General features: G+C 42.0%; 1 protein-coding gene across 1 annotated transcript in view; it reads right to left on the reverse strand.

Annotated features, from left to right (window-relative positions):
• CFAP70 (cilia and flagella associated protein 70) overlaps positions 1-20937 on the reverse strand; it is a 103417-nt gene that overhangs the window by 72474 nt on the left and 10006 nt on the right. The window contains 3 exon segments of the mRNA XM_036337078.1: positions 8303-8482; positions 15585-15664; positions 15830-15928. Coding sequence (XP_036192971.1) covers positions 8303-8482; positions 15585-15664; positions 15830-15928 — 359 coding nt within the window.

Here is a 20937-nt window from a genome sequence, read left to right on the forward strand (position 1 = left end):
TTGTAGTATCTAGTAAAATTTAAAATTGGCGTACCCTATTACTCAGCTATTCTAGTTCTTTATTTTAAGTTTAAAAATGTTTGTGAAGAAGGGACATTTCTGGAATGGCAGAGTAAGGACTTCTAAAAACCTGCTCCTCTATAAAAACAATATAAATATTGGCAAAAATTATAAAATTAATGGTGCCAAGACCATTCAATGGGTACAGAACAGTCTTTTCAACAAATAGTGCTAAGAAACTAGTTATCTACATGCAAAAGAACGAAGTTGGACCCTTACCTTACATCATATAGAAAAATTAACTCAAAATGAATCAAAGGCCTAACACTAAACTGTACAACTCTTAGAAGAAAACAGAGTGGGGAAGATTCATGACATTGGGTTTAACAATGATTGATTGGTTACGAACAACAAAAGAAAACATGGACAAACTGCACTTCATCAAAATTAAAATCTTTTGTAGATCAAAAGATACTGGGGTGATATCAGAAGAATGGCAGTGTGAGAGTTCCCCTTGGCCTCTCCCCTTGAAGTTTCAACAACTTGAACAGCTATTACTCAACAAAGGATTCCCTGCTCAATGTACAAATACACCTGGAAGATTCATGCATTGAGATACCTAGAGGTGGGCAAGTGGAGCAAAAGGGGGAGGCGAAAAGGGAGAGGAGCTGTTACAAGCTAGGAATGTAGTTGGCAGCTGGGAGCTCATGGTGGGGCTCTGTCTAGAGAGGAGAGGAATCCAGTCATGGCTCACACTCCCTTCAGCCAGGAGGAGCAAAGAGACTCAGTGAGCACTCCTGCAGAAGTGAGCAGTATGATCTGCAGCTGGACAGAGAGACCTGGGCAAGGCACAGGAGTGCGGCCACAGTTGTTAGGCCATTAGCAATTCAGACACAGAAACAAAGCCACAAAGTCTGACTACCTCATCTTAACCTCCCAGAGTTTGCCTCCCTTTGTCCTTGGTTTTGGGTTATGGAGCACATTATCTGTAAATCTGAGAACCAGTATTATAGAATCACATTTCTCCCTGAGCAAAGGGTGCACTCTATGACCCATCTCAGGATTGGGGCAGAGGGGGACCCCCAGAGGACACAATGTCACCGTTACTGGGAGGGCAAAACAACAAAGAAGCTGATGGCAGCCAGAAACTTGGGGCTGGCACTAGGATTTCACGAGCTAAAAACGCTTGTGGTTCAATGTCATCTACCAGAAAAGAATATAAAGACCTCTTTGTATTAATCTACTAGAGAAATGCCACTCATACATTGATGCCTAGACAGAGAAGGAATCCTTCAAATACCATGAATAACCAAGGTAGCGAGGCAGCTTGGAAAGAAAATGAAAAATATCCTGTAAACAACCTAACATTACATGTTAAAGTACTAGAAAAAGAAGAACAAAAGGAACCCAAAGTCAACAGAAGAAAGGAAGTAATAAAAATTAGAGCAGAACTGAATGAAATAGAGAACAAAAAGACTATGCCAAAAAAAGTTAATACAATAAAAAACTGGTTCTTTGAAAAAATTAGCCTGGCTGATGTGTCTCAGTGGTTGAGCATCAACCTATGAACCAGGAGGTCATAATTTTATTTCAGTCAGGGCACATGCCTAGGTTGCAGGCTTGATCCCCAGTAGGGGGCATGCAGGAGTCAGCCCATTGATGATTCTTTCTCATCATTGATATTTCTGTGTCTCTCTCCCTTTCTCTGAAATCAATAAAAATATATTTTAAAAAGAGAAGATTAATAAAATTGATAAACCCCTGGCTAGGCTCACTAGGAAAAAAGAGAAAAGACTCATATAAACAAAACTGAAAGTGAAAAAGGAGAAGTTAACACAGACATCATTGATATACAAAGAATCATACTAGAATACCATGAAAGATTATATGCCACCAAATTCAAAAACCTAGAAGACATAGATAAGTTTCTAGAAATCTATAAACTTCCTAGACTGACTCATGAAGAAATGGAAAATTGAAATAGACTGATAAACAGTGAGAAAATTAAAACAACCATCAAATACCTCCCTTTTATTTTCAAAAAATAAAAGTCCAGGACCATATGGTTCCACTAGTGAATTCTACCAAATATTCAAAGAAGATTTGACACCTATCCTTCTCAAACTCTTCCAAAAAATTTGGAGAGGCAAAACTTCCCGACATTTTATGAGGCTATCATAACCCTGATACCAAAACCTGGTAAGGATAACACTAAAAAAGAAAACTACAGACCAATATCTCTAATGACTATACATGCAAAAATCTTAAACACAATACTAACAATTCGAATACAACAATTCACTAAAAATATAATACATCACGATCAGGAGGGGTTCATTCCAGAGGCACAAGGATGGTTCAACATATGCAAATCGAACAATGTAATATACCACATTAATAAAACAAAGGATAAAATCATATTATCTTATCAATAGATGCAGAAAAAGCATTTGATAAGATAAAACATCCATTTATGATTAAAACACTCAATAAAATAGGCATAGAAGAAAAGTACCTCAACAGGATAAAGGCTATATGTGACAAACCCTCAGCCAATATCATACTCAATGGTGAAAAACTGAAAGCTTTTCCTCTAAGATCAGGAACAAAACAAGGATGTCCACTCTCACTATTCTTATTCAAGATACTTCTGGAAGTCCTAGCCAGAGCAATCAGGTAAGAGAAAGAAATAAAAGGCATCCAAATTAGGAAAGACTAAATAAAAGTGTTATTTTTTGCAGATGACATGACTCTGTACATGTAAAATTCTAAAGACTCCACCAAAAACTATAAGAAACAATAAACTTGCGGGATGCAAAATCAATGTACAAAAATTCACTGTTTCTTTATATACTAACAATGAAACTTCAGGGAAAAAAAAAACAAACATTTTCGTTTGCAATTGCAACCAATAGAATAAAATACCTAGCAATACACTTAATAAAGGATGTGAAGAACCTATATACTAAAAAGACACAATGAAATGGAAAGACATTCTGTGTTCATGAATTGGAAGAATCAATATAGTTAAACATTGCAACAGATTTTTTTAAATATATTTTATTGATTTTTTACAGAGAAGAAGGGAGAGGGATAGAGAGTTAGAAACATTGATCAGCTGCCTGCTTTATACTCCCCACTGGGATGTGCCTTCAACCAAAGTACATGCCCTTGACCGGAATCGAACCTGGGACCCTTCAGTCCGCAGGCCGATGCTCTATCCACTGAGCCAAACTGGTCAGGGCACATTGCAACAGATTTAATGCAATTCCCATAAAAACCCCAATGTCATTTTTTAGAGAAATAGAACAAAAAATCATCAGATTGTATGGAACCTCAAAAAACCCTGATTAGCCAAAGCAATCCTGAGAAAAAAGAACTAAGCCAGAGGTATCACACTACTTGACTTCAAATTATACTACAAAGCAACAATAATCAAAACAGCTTGGTATTGAAGCAACAGCCATATAGGTTGCTTGGTGTAAAAACAAACAAACAAACAACAACAAAAACCCAACCTGGTATTGACAGAGAAGCAGTCATACAGACCAATGGAATAGAATTGAGAGCCCAGAAATAAACCCACATGTATTTGGTCAAGTAATTTTTGACAAAGGAGCCAAAAATATATAATAGAGAAAAGAACGCCTCTTCAATAAATGGTGCTGGGGAAATTGGAAAGCTACATGTAAAAGAATGAAACTAAACTGCTACTTGTCACCATACACAAAAATTAACTCAAAATGGATCAAAGACCTAAATATAACACCTGAATAATAAAGCACATAGAAGAAAACATAGGTACTAAACTTATAGATCTTGGTCATAGAGAACATTTTATTAATTTGACCCCAAAAGCAAGGGAAGTAAAGGCAACAATAAATGAATGGAACTATATCAAATTAAAAAGCTTCTGCACAGCAAAATAAACCAACTGGGAGATTATATTTGCAAACAACAGCTCAGACAGGGGGTTAATGTCTAAAATATATAAAGAATTCATACAACTCATCACCAAACAAACTATCCAATTAAAAAATGGACAGAGGACCTGAACAGACACCTCTCCCAAGAAGACATACAAAATAGCCATCAGATATATGAAAAGATGTTCAACTTCACTAGCTATCTAATCTAATAAAAGAGAAACATGCAAATTGACCATACCTCCACTATACCCATAAGCCACACCCACAAGCCAATCAGGAGTGGATATGCAAATTAACCCAACTAAGATGGCAACGGCCACAGAGCTGAAGCAAGCAGGAGGCTTGGGTTACCCCGGCAATGGAGGAAGCCAAGCTTCCCACCTGCCCTGCCAGCCCTGAGCTCTGCTCAAGGCTACAAAGTTTCAGTTATAGAAGATAAATAAATTCCAGATACCTGCTTCCAGCCCGCGGCCGTGGCCAACCTGAAAACGGCCATCAGCCCCTCACCCAGGCTGGCCAGGCACCCCAGTAGGGCCCACCACCCTGAAGGAGCTGTGGCCAGCCTGCAAACAGCCATCAGCCTCTCACCCAGGCTGGCAAGGCACCCCAGTGGGAACCCCCACCCTGAAGGGGGTGTGGCCAGCCTGAAAATGGCCCTCAAACCCTCACCCAGGCTGGCCAGGCACCCCAGCAGGACCCCCACCCTGATCCAGGACATCCTTCAGGGCAAATCAGCCAGCCCCCACCCATGCACCATGCCTCTATCCTATATAATAAAAATATGCAAATTGACCCTAACAGCAGAACGACTGGAAATGACTGGTCACTATGACACATACTGACCACCAAGGGGCAGATGCTCAATGCAGGAGCTGGCCCCTGGTGGTCAGTACGCTCCCACAGGGGGAGCGCTGCTCAGCCAGAAGCCAGGTTCATGCCTGGCTAGCGCAGTGGTGGTGGCGGCAGCCTCTCCTGCCTCGGCAGCAGTCGGACATCCCCTGAGGGCTCCTGGACTGCAAGAGGAGGGTGCAGGCCGACCTGAGGGACCCCCCCCAAGTGCACAAATTTCATACACTGGGCCTCTAGTTAGGAATACACAAATCAAAACTACAATGAAATACTACCTCACATCTGTTAGAATGGCTATTATCAACAACACAGGTAATAACAAGTGTTGGAGAGGTTGTGGAGAAAAAGGAACCCTCACTCACTGCTGGTGGGAATGTAAACTAGTACAACCACTATGAAAAACAGTATGGTGGTTCCTCAAAAAATTAAAAATAGAGTTACCATATGACTCAGGAATACCTCTTCTGGGTATCTACCCAAAAAACTAGAAAACGTTTATTTGCAAAGATTTATATACCTTTATGTTAATTGCAGTATTAGTCATAGTGACTAAGACATGTAGACAAAGTGTCCTTCAATAGACAGTTGAATAAAGAAGATATGGTACATATATACTATGGAATACTACTCAGCCATAAGATGAAATACTGCGTGTTGCAACAACATGGATGGACCTTGAGAATATGTGTTAAACAAAATAAGACAGTCAGAAAAAGCTAAGAACCATATGATTTCATTCATAGGTGGGATATAAAACTGAAACTCATAGACACAGAAAGACCACAGTATGGTGGCTAGCAGAGGGAAGAGGGTGAGGGGGTAATAAAAGTAAAGGAGTCAAATATATGGTGACAGAAGATGACCTGATTTTGGCTGGTGGGCACATAATGCAATATGCAGAGCATGTATTATAGAAATGTACACTTGAAACCTATATGACCCTATTAACCAATGTCACCCCAATATGTTTAATAAAATAAAAAAGATACAACAGAGTAAAAAAGATAACCCATAGAGTAGGAGAAAATATTTGCAAATTACATACCTGATAAGGGATTAATAGTTAAAATATACAGAGAACTCCAAAGACTCAACAAGAACAAAAATGATTCAAGAATGGGCAAAGGACTTGAATATATATCCCCCCCCCCCCAACCACCACCACCAAAGAAATACAAATGGCCAATAAGCACATGAAAAGATGTTCAAAATCATTAGTCATTTGAAAATGCTAATCAAAACCATAAGGAGATGCCATCTCACACCTGTGATGTTGTCTTTTATTTAAAAAAACAAACAAACAAACAAACAAAAACAAACAGAAAATAAGCGTTAGCAAGGATGTGGAGAAAGTGGAACCTTGTGCATAGGATGTAAAATACTGAAGAGGAATTGGAGGGTTCTGTACTGAAATATTTTTTTTCTTTAGTTTTATTGCTTAAAGTATTACAAAGAGTATTACATATGTCTCCTTTTTCCCCCCACCCTTGACAAGCCCCTGGCCTCCCCTACCCCCCAGTGTCTTATGTCCATTGGTTATGCTTATATGCATGCATATAATCCTTCAGTTGATCTCTTACCCCCCCTTCCGCCCCCCTACCCTCCCCGGCCGTCCTGCTGCAGTTTGACAGTCTGTTTGAGGCAGCTCTGCCTCTGTATCTATTTTTGTTCATACGTTTATAATGGTCTTTATTATCCATGAATGAGTGAGATCATGTGGTATTTTTCCTTCATTGACTGGCTTATTTCACTTAGCATAATGCTCTCCAGTTCCATCCATGCCATTGCAAATGGTAAGAGTTCCTTCTTTTTTACAGCAGCATAATATTCTATCCTGTAGATGTACCACAGTTTTCTAATCCATTCATCTACTGATGGGTCTGTACTGAAAATTTAAAGTGGCAATACAACAGGTGGGAGTATTAACTAATTACTCCCTTTTAGTGAGCAGTTTGGAAATCTCTATCAAGAGCCTCAAAAGACCCATATACCATCATTCTATAGAAATTTGGACTAAGAAAATAATCTGGAATTAAGGGAAAGTTGTTGTTTTTGTTTTTGTTTTGTTTTTTTAAATAATTTTTATTGCTTGAAGTATTACAAAGGGTATTACATATGTCTCCTTCCCCCCCCCCACCACCCTTGGCATGCCTCCGGCCCCTACCCCCTAGTGCAGCCGTGGGCAAACTACGGCCCACAGGCCGGATCCGGCCCGTTTGAAATGAATAAAACTATTGAAAAAAAAGACCATACCCTTTTATGTAATGATATTTACTTTGAATTTATATTAGTTCACACAAACACTCCATCCATGCTTTTGTTCCGGCCCTCCAGTCCAGTTTAAGAACCCATTGTGGCCCTCGAGTCAAAAAGTTTGCTCACCCCTGCCCTAGTGTCGTGTCCATTGGTTATTCTTATATGCATGCATATAAGTCCTTCGGTTGATCTCTTAACCCTCCTTCCCCAAACCCTCCCCAGGCTTCCCACTGTAGTTTGACAGTCTGTTCAATGCTGCTCTACCTCTGCATCTACCCCTGTTCATCAGTCTATACTGGTCCCCATTATATGTCCCAACCTCACTGGAGCCGTCCCAGCCTCATCGGGGCCATTTCGTCCTCACCAGGGCCGTCTTGACCTCACCAGGGCCATCCTGACCTCATCAGGGCCGACCCGACCTCACTGGGGCCATCCCTACCCCACCGGGGCCGTCCCGACCTCACCAGGGCCATTTCGGCCTCACCAGGGCCGTTTCAACCTCACCAGGGCCGTCCCGACCTCACCGGGGCCATCTTGACCTCACCGGGGCCGTCTCAACCTCCCCGGGGCCATTCCGACTTCACCGGGGACGTCTTGGCCTCACCGGGGCCGTCCCAGCCTCACCGGAGCCTCACCGGGGCCGTTTCAACCTCACCGGGGCTGTCCCGACCTCACCAAGTTGTTGTTTTTTCAATCCTCACTGGCGGCATGCTTTTATTGATTTTAGAGAGAGAGGACAGGAGAGAGAGTGAATGAAACATTGATGTGTGAGTGAACATAGATTAGTTGCCTCCTGCCCCCACCCCGACCAAGGATCAACCTGGCAACCTGGGTATGTGCCTGACAGGGAACTGAACCTGTGACCTTTCAAGTGTCCAGGATGGTACTCCAACCAACTGAGCCACACTGGCCAGGGCAAGAGGGAGTTTTTTACATAAAGTACATTATACAAAATCCACAAAACATATGCATAAGGTAATCTGTGTAGAAATACATCCAAAAGTTGTCAATTTGAAGATGTTCTACATATAGCCCCTCATAAAGCATTTATTGATATAAATTATATTTAATCTATACTATATTATATATAATGTATAAACTATAAACATAAACATCTATTTATAAAACAGAAGTAAACTTTATTTTTTAAACCTAAAATAAATCTCAGCCATTAGCAGAGCTTGATTTGAATGAAATCTTAGCAGGTGAAGAAGAGATGCCTATATGAGTGTTTAAATATATATAAAGATGTAGCTATAGGGCTTTACCTCTCCAGTTGATGGAACTTGCAGACCAGCCATGTAGTTCTGCACAGGCCCTGCTGGCACGAAGGATTCAGGCACAGAGTAGGCAGCCTCCAATGTGACCTTCAGTAGATTTCCTCCTGAGATCTGGGCTGCTGTCAATAATGGCTCTGCTACAGATACTTTAACTTCCAGACTGCACTGCTGGAGATGAGATTAAAAATGGCGGCAGAGTCAGTGGATGCTGCACGGACATGCTCCCAGGAACAAACTGGAATTACAACTAAAATACAGAAAGACTGCACCGCTGTCAAAAATAACATTATGCAACTTTTTGAAAATGCCAGAGACCTCCTTATCTCGCTTGAATATTTTTTCCTTATCTCATTTGAATATTACATCACTGTTCAAGATAAAAATGGCCAAGTTTACTTCATACAGAGGATTCAAATAACTTTCTCTTGTTATTTGGACAGAGATAGAGCCAAGAAAAGACCTTATCCTTAGCTAGAGTGCTTCCCTTCTACCATGTTCAGGTCAAGTATGTATACAAATACATATAGAAGAGGAATTGGAAGGTTCTATACTGAAAAGTTAATAGTGGTTGCACATGAGTGAGTGAGACTGGGGTACTTTTTTGCTAGTCTAAATTTTATGTTTATTCTGTAATTCAAATGTAGTGCTTATAAAAAAATTTTAGTTTTATGAAATATTTGAAAATCATATCCTTTAATATATTGTTATTTTTCAAATATAAAAAGGTGTTTGTGCCCTATCTGGTTTGGCTCAGTGGATACAGCGTCAGCCTGGGGACCGAAGGGTCCCAGGTTTGATTCCGGTCAAGGGCATGTACCTTGGTTGCGGGCACATCCCCAGTTGGGGGTGTACAGGAGGCAGCTGATTGATGTATCTCTCTCATCGATATTTCTAACTCTCTATCCTTCTCCCTTCCTCTCTGTAAAAAAATCTATAAAATATATTTTTAAAAAAAATAAAATAAAAAGGTGTTTGTTTGTTGGCAGCATGAGTAAGCAAAAGGAATGAATTTTTTCGAGGGGCTGCCAAGGATTTGATGTTAATAATGTACCCAAGTAGGGCAGTCAAGACAACTAGTGTTTTGTGTTTTTTTTTAAGAAAAAAAACCAGGAGACAAGAATTTGTTCATTTTCATTTTATTTCTTAGAAGTCAACATTAATAAGAATAATTAATATTATTATTAAAGAATTTAGTATCCGTGCTAATGGGAAATTCCCAAGTTATTTCTCCAATAGAACTTCTGATGTGATAACTGTAGTGCTTTTTAATAAGAACTATTTTTTCAAATATATATATATATATCCATATGTAGGTATAGACATATATGAATATATGATATTTTTATATAGTATACAATAAAAAGTAGGTTTAAAATGTGTAATTATATGTTAGGCACTTTATTATAGCACTAGGAATATAAAGATGAAGAAGACGTGGCCTCATTCATCATGGAATTCATGTTATAATTTCATGATTTATGATAAAGACCTGTACAAAATGCCCAATGAGGAAGTGAATAATTAATTATTGGGGTGGGGAGGGATAAGAGATGGTAACATCTGAATTAACTTTTACAAGATGAACAGGAATTCAGAATCTGGATAAGCAGAGGAAGAAAAGAGAAAATAATTCTGAACAAAAAGAAGAGTTTTGTGTAAAGTGATATTGAAACAGCATGTTGTACTCAGTTCAGGTGTAAGTAAGTAGTTCAGGATTTTAGAATATAAAGTACAAAGAGGAGAGTGCTGAGAGATGAGATTAAACAAATGGCAAGCTCATGTCATAAAGCCTGCTAAGGAATCTGGGCTTTAACATGTAAGCAGCGGGTGAATCTGCGAACTGCACAGAGCTAAGCTAGGAAGAGATGTGATCATATTCATTTTTAAGTCTCTCTGCAAGGAGTGGGAAAGCTGAACTAGAGGGAAGTAAGGGCAGTTATAAGGCTACTTGTAATGTTTCAGGTGAACAATTATCTATACTAATAAAAGGGTAATATGCTAATTAGACCAGGAGACCTTCCAGATGTCCTTCCAGACAAAGCCATGGTGGCTGGGCTGAGGCAGAGGCAGTTAACGGTGATCAGGCCAGGAGGGGAGGGCAGTTGGGGGTGATCAGGTTGGCAGGGGGGGCAGTTGGGGGCGAGCAGGCCAGTAGGTGGGGGGGGGGCAGTTGGGGGCAAGAAGGCCGGTGGAGGGGGAAGTTGGGGGCGAGCAGGCCGGCAGGCAGAGTGTTAGGGGCGATCAGGCAGGCAGGCCGGTGAGCAGTTAGGAGCCAGTGGTCCCAGATTGCGAGAGGGATGTCCGACTGCCGGTTAAGGCCCGATCCCTGTGGGGTCCCAGTTTGGAGAGGGTGCAGGCCGGGCTGAGGGACACCCCCTGCCCCCATACATGAATTTTGTGCACCAGGCCACTAGTCCTATATAACAAAAGCCTAATATGCTAAGTGTCCAGTTGTCTGGTCAGCCATTCAACCAATCAAAGCGTAATATGCTAATGATATGCTAAGGCCACTCAACCCCTCGCTATGACATACACTGACCACCGGGGGCAGACTGTCAACCAGTCAACCAGTCACTATGATGTGCACTGACCACCTGGAGCCCTCCCGCAGTCCCTCCCCAGCTGGCCAACCTCCCATCCTTCCCTGGCCCGATCGTGCACTGGTGGGGTCCCTCAGCCTGCCCTGTGCCCTCTCACAATCCGGGACCCCTCGGGGGGACGTCTGAGAACCAGTTTTGGCCCAACAGCAGAACGACCAGTTGCTATGATGTGCACTGACCATCAGAAGGCAGATGCTCAATGCAGGAGCTGCCCCCTGGTGGTCAGTGCACCCCCACAAGGGGAGAACCACTCAGCCAGAAGCAGGGCTCAAGGCTGGCAAGTGCAGCAGTGGTGGCAGGAGCCTCTCCCACCTCCACGGCAGTTGGACATCCCCCGAGGGCTCCCAGACTGCGAGAGGGCGCAGGCCAGGATGAGGGGACCCCCCCCTCCCTGAGTGCATGGATTTCGTGCACTGGGCCTCTAGTAAGACAATAAAGTATGAATGAAGCTAAGGAGACAGAGTCCAAAGGTGCTTAGGATATAGAAAAGGTTGAATTTGGTGAGAGACAGATTTGGAAATTGGTTGTACTTAGGGTCTGGAGGAGCAGTCATGGATGTAACATAGGTTCTGTGAATGTTCTATGATTTCACAAGTGGGTGATGCCATTAGTCAAAATAACTAAGATAAAAGCAAGAGTAAGTTTAAAGGAGGATACTGAGTTTAGTTCTGGAATGTTGAGGTTTGGGTGCTATGTGATATCATTAGAGAAATCCAGCAGGTGGTTGTAAAGGCTGACATTCTGGAATTCAGGAGAGGGGTCTGGGCTGGAACTGTTGAATTAAAAGTCTTCAACATACTGGCTTTTAAAATCATGGATGACTCCCACCACCCCCAGGAGTATGCACACAGACTAAGAACAGATGGTGGCCATGAATAGACCTTTTGTACTTAAGGGACAGGCAGAGGAGAGATCTAGTGCAGGAATATGAAAAGGCTACGGTAAGTGAGTAGGAAATCAGAACACCAAAGGAAGGAAAGATTTTAAGAGAGTCACTGAAGAATCTGACACCTCTGATCAATATGTCTCTGAGAAAAGAAGCAAATGTCCCTAAGATTTCTAACTTGTATTAATCAAGACAGGGAATATTGGAAGGTGAACTGGAATCTCCTTTCCAAGTGCAGGTTTTATATCATTTTAGTCTCTGAGTCTCGCTTAAATATAAAATTAGTGAGAACTCTCAAGCAAATGGAAATTAACTGTCATATATTTTTTCTTTGAGTATATAAAACAAGTAAACAGGAATATTATGAGCAAAGGTCATGAGGACTGACAATCCATTTTACTAACTTTTCTTCTATAGGTACCTAAGGAAAATCAAAAGTACATAGGCTGTGAGACTGAACCAAGGAAGTCAGACTGAGCTCAAATATATACCTCTTTCCAGCACAAATCATATGAAATGACAGATAGATATTGAATTGTATCTTTACTAGAGGCCCAGTGCATGAAATTCATGAACGGGTAGGGTCCCTAAGCCTGGCTGGCGATCAGGGCCGATCTGTGGGGCGACCAGCGGGATGATGGGGGGGGGGAGTGCTGGTACCTGCCTCGGCAGGCCTAATGCTGCCTGCTTTCCAGCCCTGCCCCCTGCTCCTCCTGCTGCTGCCGGTCACCTCTCTCTGTGGGGTGACTGGCGGGGTGATCAGGGGGGCCCCCACTGGCACCTGCCTTGGCTGGCCTGGGGCCTGTGGGCTGGGGGCGGCTCCTGCATTGAGCATCTGACCCCTGGTGGTCAGTGCGCGTCATAGTGCCCTTTTGTTTTGCATATTAGGCTTTTATTATATAGGACTAGAGGCCCGGTGCACAAAAATTTGTGCACTCGGGCGGGGGGGGGGTGGGGAGGTCCCTCAGCCCGGCCTGTGCCCTCTCACAGTCTGGAACCCCTCGGCAGATGACCATCTGCTGGCTGAGGCCTGCTCCCCAGGGGATTGGGCCTAAGCTGGCAATCAGACAACCCTCTGGCAGCCCGGCTGCCATTGGGGGATGTCCACTTGCCAGCGGGGAGCAGACCTAAGCTGCAGTCGGACATCCTCAGCGCTGCTGAGGAGGCAGGAGAGGCTCCCACCACCACCGCTGTACTGGCAGCCATCAGCCTGACTTGTGGCTGAGCAGAGTTCCTCCATGTGGGAGCTCACTGACCACCAGAGGGCAGCTCCTGCATTGAGCGTCTGCCCCCTGGTGGTCAGTGTGTGTCATAGTGTCCAGTCATTCCCATTCTTTCTGCTGTTAGGGTCAGTTTGCATATTACCCTTTTACTATATAGGATAGAGGACTGGTGCATGGGTGGGGCCAGCTGGTTTGCCCTGAATGGTGTCCCAGATCAGGGTGGGGGTCCCGCTTGGGTGAGGGGCTGATGGCTGTTTTCAGGCTGCCTGCACCCCCTTCAGGGTGGGGGTCCCCACTGGGGTGCCTGGCCAGCCTGGATGAGGGGCTGATGGCTGTTTTCAGGCTGCCTGCACCCCCTTCAGGGTGGGGGTCCCCACTGGGGTGCCTGGCCAGCCTGGATGAGGGGCTGATGGCTGTTTTCAGGCTGCCTGCACCCCCTTCAGGGTGGGGGTCCCCACTGGGGTGCCTGGCCAGCCTGGATGAGGGGCTGATGGCTGTTTTCAGGCTGCCTGCACCCCCTTCAGGGTGGGGGTCCCCACTGGGGTGCCTGGCCAGCCTGGATGAGGGGCTGATGGCTGTTTTCAGGCGGGCCACACCCCCTTTAGGGTGGGCGTCCCCACTGGGGTGCCTGGCCAGCCTGGATGAGGGGCTAATGGCTGTTTTCAGGCTGCCTGCACCCCCTCAGGGTGGGGGTCCCCACTGAGGTGCCTGGCCAGCCTGGATGAGGGGCTGAGGGCTGTTTTCAGGCGGGCCACACCCCCTTTAGGGTGGGGGTCCCCACTGGGGTGCCTGGCCAGCCTGGATGAGGGGCTGAGGGCTTTTTTCAGGCGGGCCAAGCCTGCAACTGAAGCTCCCAGTCTCTCCTTTTTTTCTTTTCTTTTTTTTTTTATTCTGGGATTTATTTACCGTCTGTAATTGAAATTTTGTTGTGGCTCCAGCTCCGAGGCCGGCTGGCTGAAAGCAGGTATCTGGGGTTTGTTTAGCTTCTATAATTGCAACATTGTTGCTTAGACTGGAGCTCAGAGCCTCGCTGCGACAGGCGGGGAACCTTGGCTTCCTCCCTCACTGAAGCAAGCAAGCCTCATGTTCGCACAGCTGCCTGGCTGCCAGCCGCCATCTTTGTTGGCAGTTAATTTGCATATCACCCTGATTAGCCGATCGGAAGCGTAGCGGAGGTATGGTTAATTACCATGTTTGTCTATTATTAGATAGGATATCCAATTAAAAGATAATGTTATAATAACTCCAGAAAACAAGAAATGCCATCAGCCCTAGCTGGTTTGGCCTAGTGGATAAAACGTCAGCCTGCAGACTGAAGGGTCCTGGGTTCTATTCCAGTCAAGGGCACATGCCCAGGTTGTAGGCTCGATCCCCAGTGGGGGACGTGCAGGAGGCAGCCAATCAATGATTCTCATCATTGATGTTTCTATCTCTCTCTCCTTCTCCCTTCCTTTCTGAAATCAATAAAAATGTATTTTAAAAAAAGAAATGTTGCCGAAACTGGTTTGGCTCAGTGGATAGAGCGTCGGCCTGCGGACTGAAAGGTCCCAGGTTCGATTCCGGTCAAGGGCATGTACCTGGGTTGCGGGCGTATCCCCAGTAGGAGATGTGCAGGAGGCAGCTGATCGATGTTTCTCTCTCATCGATGTTTCTAACTCTCTATCTCTCTCCCTTCCTCTCTGTAAAAAATCAATAAAATATATTTAAAAAAAAAAAAGAAATGCCATCACTAAACTATATGTTTTTAGGAATCATTGAAAGATATTTAGAAATCAAATCAAATCAGATCTAAAAACAAACACAGAGAGAGAGAGAGAGAGAGAGAGAGAGAGAGAGAGAAGAAGAAACCGATCACATCCTAAAATAAGAAGCCCACAGCAGATTCAGGAGTGGATTGTGGCAGCTCCAAGGTCAGAATCAACAAGCAGCAGAAAGGGGCCTATAGTGATGGTTAATTAGAAAACTGCAGTCAGAACAGTTGGATCAGTTGGGCCCTCCTTTCTCCTTTAGTTGTCAAAACAGAAGGCAGCTGTAGTATCTGCTGAGAGTGAGTGCACCAGCACCAGAATGGCAAACAGTACCCCCAGAGGCTACTGATCTCCTGGGGGAATGGGAAACACAGTCAAGACAAACCAGTGACACATCCCACCAATCCATGCTTCTTCCCCTACTCCAATAACTAGAGGCAGGCTACCATGCCAGAAAGTATGTTACCTGCATTCATGTACTATTTAATCCATCAGACATAGCTCAAGAGGCATTCCCATGGTTAAGCCTTCCCTACAGCTACCTCTGGGCAAAGTAACTGATACCTATTGTGTGCCCAGGTGCCTTGGCCCACCACTTAATCACACTGGGTTAAAATCAATAATATGTAGATTATGGACTCCTAAACTAGGACTCTGCCTCATTTATCTTTGTTTCCCAGAACCTAGCACTATGTGTGCCTATAAAAAGAAGGAGCCTGATAACTTGGACTCAAAGGAATTGCACCTTAATACCAGAAAGATTTGTTAGACTGAATGGCAGGCTGAAATGTTGATAGTTAAAACTCTGATTACCTTAACACCTGGTTGAAGGGGCTCTAAGGGAGAGCCTGGAACAGGGTGCAGTGGGACGATTGTTCCAAATGAACTCTCTCCTGTAAAAAGAAGACCAAGTCAAGCCAAAAAGGAAGGGCTAGGCAAAGATAAATGTGCTCATCTTTTCATCAAATCCCTCAAATTCAATGAGGCTGATTTTTTTTCATTTCACTAAATTTTATGAAGCTTGTTATATCTGCTTTTGAGCGAATAATACATCTCACCTTCTACTAAAGGAAGCAGGTCCACCACAGCTTGACCAAGGACTAAGGTCTTCTCATCTTTCTGCTTCTTTTCCTTCGGTAAAACTTCAGTCATAGTTACTAGGAAAATCAAAACAAAGAAATGAGAACATGTCTAGCTCATCTATCAGATAACTGAGATGCAATAAACAGTGCATTATCAAAAAAATTTAAGAGAAATGAATGTGACATCCAAGAAGGCACCATTATTGGTGGAAAACACTAGACCACCTTAGCGATTTTTTTTCTGTGACAACTCTGTAATTTTTTAAAAAGTTATAGCCCTAACCGGTTTGGCTCAGTGGATAGAGTGTTGGCCTGCGGACTCAAGGGTCCCCGGTTCGATTCCGGTCAAGGGCATGTACTTTGGTTGCAGGCACATCCCCAGTGGGGAGTGTGCAGAAGGCAGCTGATTGATGTTTCTCACTCATTGATGCTTCTAACTCTCTATCCCTCTCCCTTCCTCTCTGTAAAAAACCAATAAAATATATTTTTTAAAAAGTTATATATATATATATATATATATATATATATATATATATAGCAGATTCTATAAACTTACAGGTAAGTTTAGTGGAAATGACATCTTTATAATGTTGAGCATGCCTGCCTAAGAACATGGTACTTCTTTTCTTTTATTCAACCTTATGTCTCTCAATAGCATTTTCTTTACAGTTTGCTTGTAAGGCTCACACATTGAAATTAATTAATGTCCCTTAAGTTTCTTTTACTCCATAAGTTTCCCTTCAATTTCATTAGATTTTTTCCATTTTTATTTCTCTAAGAAATTATCCATTTTATCTAAGTGTTCAAAAGCAATAGCAGAATATTCTTTTATGTCTTTTTAAAATTGTGGTAAAATACACATTACATAAAATTTACCTTCACAACCATTTTTAAATGCACAGTCCAGTGGTATTAAAAACATATCACTACCATCCATCTCCAAAACTTCTACACTCACTAAACAACTACTCGCCATCCTCCTCTTCCCCTGGCAACCACGAGGGTACTTCCTGTCCCTATGTATTTGACCACTCTAAGTACCTCCTGTAAGTGGAATTACAAAGTACTTGCCTTTTTTATGACTGACATTTCATTTAGTACAATGTCCTCAAAGTTAATCCATGTTGCAGCATGTTAGAATTTCCTTTTTTTTTAAATTTAAAAAAATATATATTTTATTGGTTTTTTACAGAGAGGAAGGGAGAGAGATAGAGAGTTAGAAACATCGATGAGAGAGAAACATCGATCAGCTGCCTCCTGCACATCTCCCACTGGGGATGTGCCCGCAACCCAGGTACATGCCCTTGACCGGAATCGAACCTGGGACCCCTCAGTCCGCAGGCCGACGCTCCATCCACTGAGCCAAACCGGTTTCGGCAGAATTTCCTTTTTGTTATGACTAATATTCCACTGTATGCATATACCACATATTGCTTATCCATTCATCCACTGATGGACACCTGGGCTGCTTCCATGTTTTACTTTTTGTGAATAATACTGCTATGAACACAAGTTTAAAATATCTCTTTGAGAACTGCTTTCAGTTCTTTTGTATGTATTCTCAGAAGTGGAATCACTAGGTCATAGGGTAATTCTATTTTTAACTTTTTGAGGAACCACCAGTTTCCACAATTACTGTACTGTTTTACAGTCCCACCAAAAGTACACAAGGGTACTGTGTACTTTCTGTCCACATCCTTACCCAAACTTGTTTTTTGTGTTGTTGTTTTTATAGAAGCCCTCCTAATGTGTATGTGGGGGTATGAGTTTTCATTTCCCTAACAATTAGTGATATTGAGCATATTTTTATGTGCTTTATGGCCATTTGTAGATTTTTTTTGGAGAAATATCTATTCAAGTCCTTTGCCCATTTTTTAATCAGGTTGTTTTTTTGCTGTTGAGTTTTAGGATTTCTCTATATATTCTGGATATTAATCCCTTATCAGCTATATAACTGGCAAATATTTTCTCCCATTCTGCGGGTTGCTTTTTTACTTTTTTACTCTGTGAATAGTGTCTTTTGATGCAAAAAAAATGTTTTTAATGTTTTTTTAATTGATTTTAAAGAGAGGAAGGGAAAGAAAGAGAAACATAATGATGCCAGAGAATCATCGATCGGCTGCCTCATGCATGCCCCTTAGTGGGGATCAAGCCTGTAACCCGGGCATGTTTCCTGGCTGGGAATCAAACTTTGACCTCCTGGTTCATGGGTTGATGCTCAACCACTGAGCCACACAAACTGGGCTGGTGCACAAATTTTTTTAAAGTTTCATTAAGTGTAACTTCTCTATTTTTTTCCTTTGTTATCCTGTGTCTTTGGTATCATATCCAATAATTTATTGCCAAATTTAATGTCATGAAATTTTGTCCTATATCTTTTTAGGACTCACATTTAGGTTTTTGACTCAATTTGAGGTAATTTTTTAAATCTGGTGTTAAGTATGGGTCCAACTTCATTCTTTTGCATGTGGATATCCAGTTATCCTAGCACCACTTGTTGAAAAGATTGTCCTTTCCCCCACTGAATGATCTTGGCACCCTTATAAAAAATGATTTGAGCATATATGTGAGAGTTTATTTCGGAGCTCTCTATGCTATTTCGTTGTTATATATGTTTATCTTTATGCCAATACCACACTGTTTTGGTTACTGTAAATCTGTAATAAGTTTTGAAATCAGAAAGTGTGAAACCTCCAATTTTTCAAGGTTGTTTTGGCTATTTGGAGTCTCTTGAAATTCCATATGACTTTTAGGATGGGTTTTTCAATTTCTGCAAAAAAAATAACGTTCACATTTTTATAGGAAAATTGCACTGAATCCATATATTTCTTTGAGTAATAGTGACATATATATATATATATATATATATATATATATATATATATATATATATTTTTTTTTCAGAGAGGAAGGGGGAGATGGAAACATCAATGGTGAGAGAGAATCATTGTTCTGTGTTTCCCATTCCTATTACATGTCCACCACTGGGGATCAAGTCCCCAACAGGGGTATGTGACCTGACCAGGAATCAACAAACCATGACCCCCTGGTTCATAGTTGACGCTCAACCACTGAGCCACGGGGGTCGGCCAATATTGACATTTTATTAATATTAAGTCTTTCAATCCATGAACACAGAATGTTTTTCATTTATTTGTACCCTGACCAGAGCTCAGACTGGGGAGGAGCCTGCAACAGAGGTATGTGCCCTTGACTGGAATTGAACCCAGGACCCTTTGGCCTGCAGGCCGTCGCTCTATCCACTGAGCCAAACCAGCTAGGGCATATTCTTCGTTTTCTACATCCTTAAGTTGAAAAATTAGATTGTTGAGATCTTTCTTGTTTCTTAATGTTAGCATTTTGAGATATCAATGTCCTCCTTAGTACCACTTTTGTTACATCTCCTAAGTTTTGGTATGTTGTGTTTCCATTTTATAACTTTCTTTGTGATTTCTTTAAACCATTTGTTTAAAAGTGTGTTAATCTTCATAATTTTGTGAATTTTTCAGTTTTCTATTGTTATTGATTTCTAACTTCATGACACTGTATTTGTAGAAGATACTTTGTAAGTTATCTTTTTAAATGTATTAAGACTTAATACGTGGCCCAACATATGGTCTGTACTTGAAATATCCCATGTGCACTTGAGAAGAGTGTGCATTCTGTGCTTGTTGGGTAAAGTGTTCTGAATGTCATTTAGATCTAAGTAGTTTATTGTATTGTTTAAGTCCCCTATTTCTTATCTTCTATCTGGTTGTTCTATCCATTACTATGAGTGGGCTATCTGAAGTCCCCCAACTACTGTTGTAATACTATCCATTTCTCCCTTCAATTCTGTCAGTTTTTGCTTTATATATTTTAACTAGAGGCCTGTTGCATGAAATTTGTGCATGGAGTTGGGGGGCAGGGGGTCCCTCAGTCCAGCCTGAACCCTCTTGCAATCTGGGATGACTGGCTCCTAACCACTCGCCTTCCTGCCTGACCCCTAACTATTTACTTGCCTGATCACCCCTAACCACTCTGCCTGCTTACCTGATCTCCCCTAACCACTCACCTGCCTGCTTGATCACCCCTAACTGCTCACCTGCCTGCTTGATCACCCCTCACTGCTCACCTGCCTGCCTGATCGCCCCTAACTGCCTCTGGTTAGGCCCCCGGCGCTGCGGCTTTGTCCAGAAGGACGTCTGGAATGACATCTGAAGGTCGTTCAGCTGTCCGGTCTAATTAGCACTTTTATTATTATAGATGATCTGTCATTAGGTACATAAGTATTTATAAATATTTTATTTTCTTTCTGCATTGAATCTTTTGTTAATATATAACGTCTTATTTTAACTTATAACCTTTTTTATCTTGTTAATTTTGTCTGATATTAGCATAGCCACACCTGCTCTCTTTTGATTACTATTTGCATGAAATATCTTTTTCACCCTTTCATTTTCAACCTGATTGTGTCTTCAGATCTAAAGTGAGTCTCTTCTAGACAGCATATAGTTGGATCCTATGTTTTTACCCATGCTGCCAATCTTTGTCTTTTGATTGTACAGTTTAATCAATTTATACCTAAATTATTTATAAGATTAATTAATTAATTAATGGTGTTATTGTGCTATTTGTTTTGTTTTTTTATGCCTCATAACACTTTGGCCCCTCATTTCCTGCATTACTGTCTTCTTTTGTGTTTAGATGTTTCTTTTTTTAAATGACATGTTTAAATTCCTTTCTCATTTTCTTTGTGTATGTTCTATAGCTGTTTTCTTTGGGGCTACCATGGATATTACATTTCGCATCCTAAAGTTACAACACTCTAATTTGAATTTATAGCAGCTTAATTTTAATAAAATATAGAAACTGCTTTGTTAGCAAAATTGTTGAAGAAGACATACCTCATGATTTCTCCATCGCAAAAAACAAAAACAAAAACTGGCATCCATCCACAGGCAACAGTCCCTTTGTAGGAGCTCTGGGATCTGATACCACATGCCAAAAAACTCAGGAGTTTCACATACCCATGTGTCAGGTATTAGGCAGACTTAAGTCCCAGCTGTGGACCCTGCAGTGGCCCACGAATCAGCTCCAGTCAC

The sequence above is a fragment of the Myotis myotis genome, unplaced genomic scaffold (assembly GCF_014108235.1).
Source record: "Myotis myotis isolate mMyoMyo1 unplaced genomic scaffold, mMyoMyo1.p scaffold_m19_p_15, whole genome shotgun sequence".
NCBI classification, from domain to species: Eukaryota; Metazoa; Chordata; class Mammalia; order Chiroptera; family Vespertilionidae; genus Myotis; species Myotis myotis.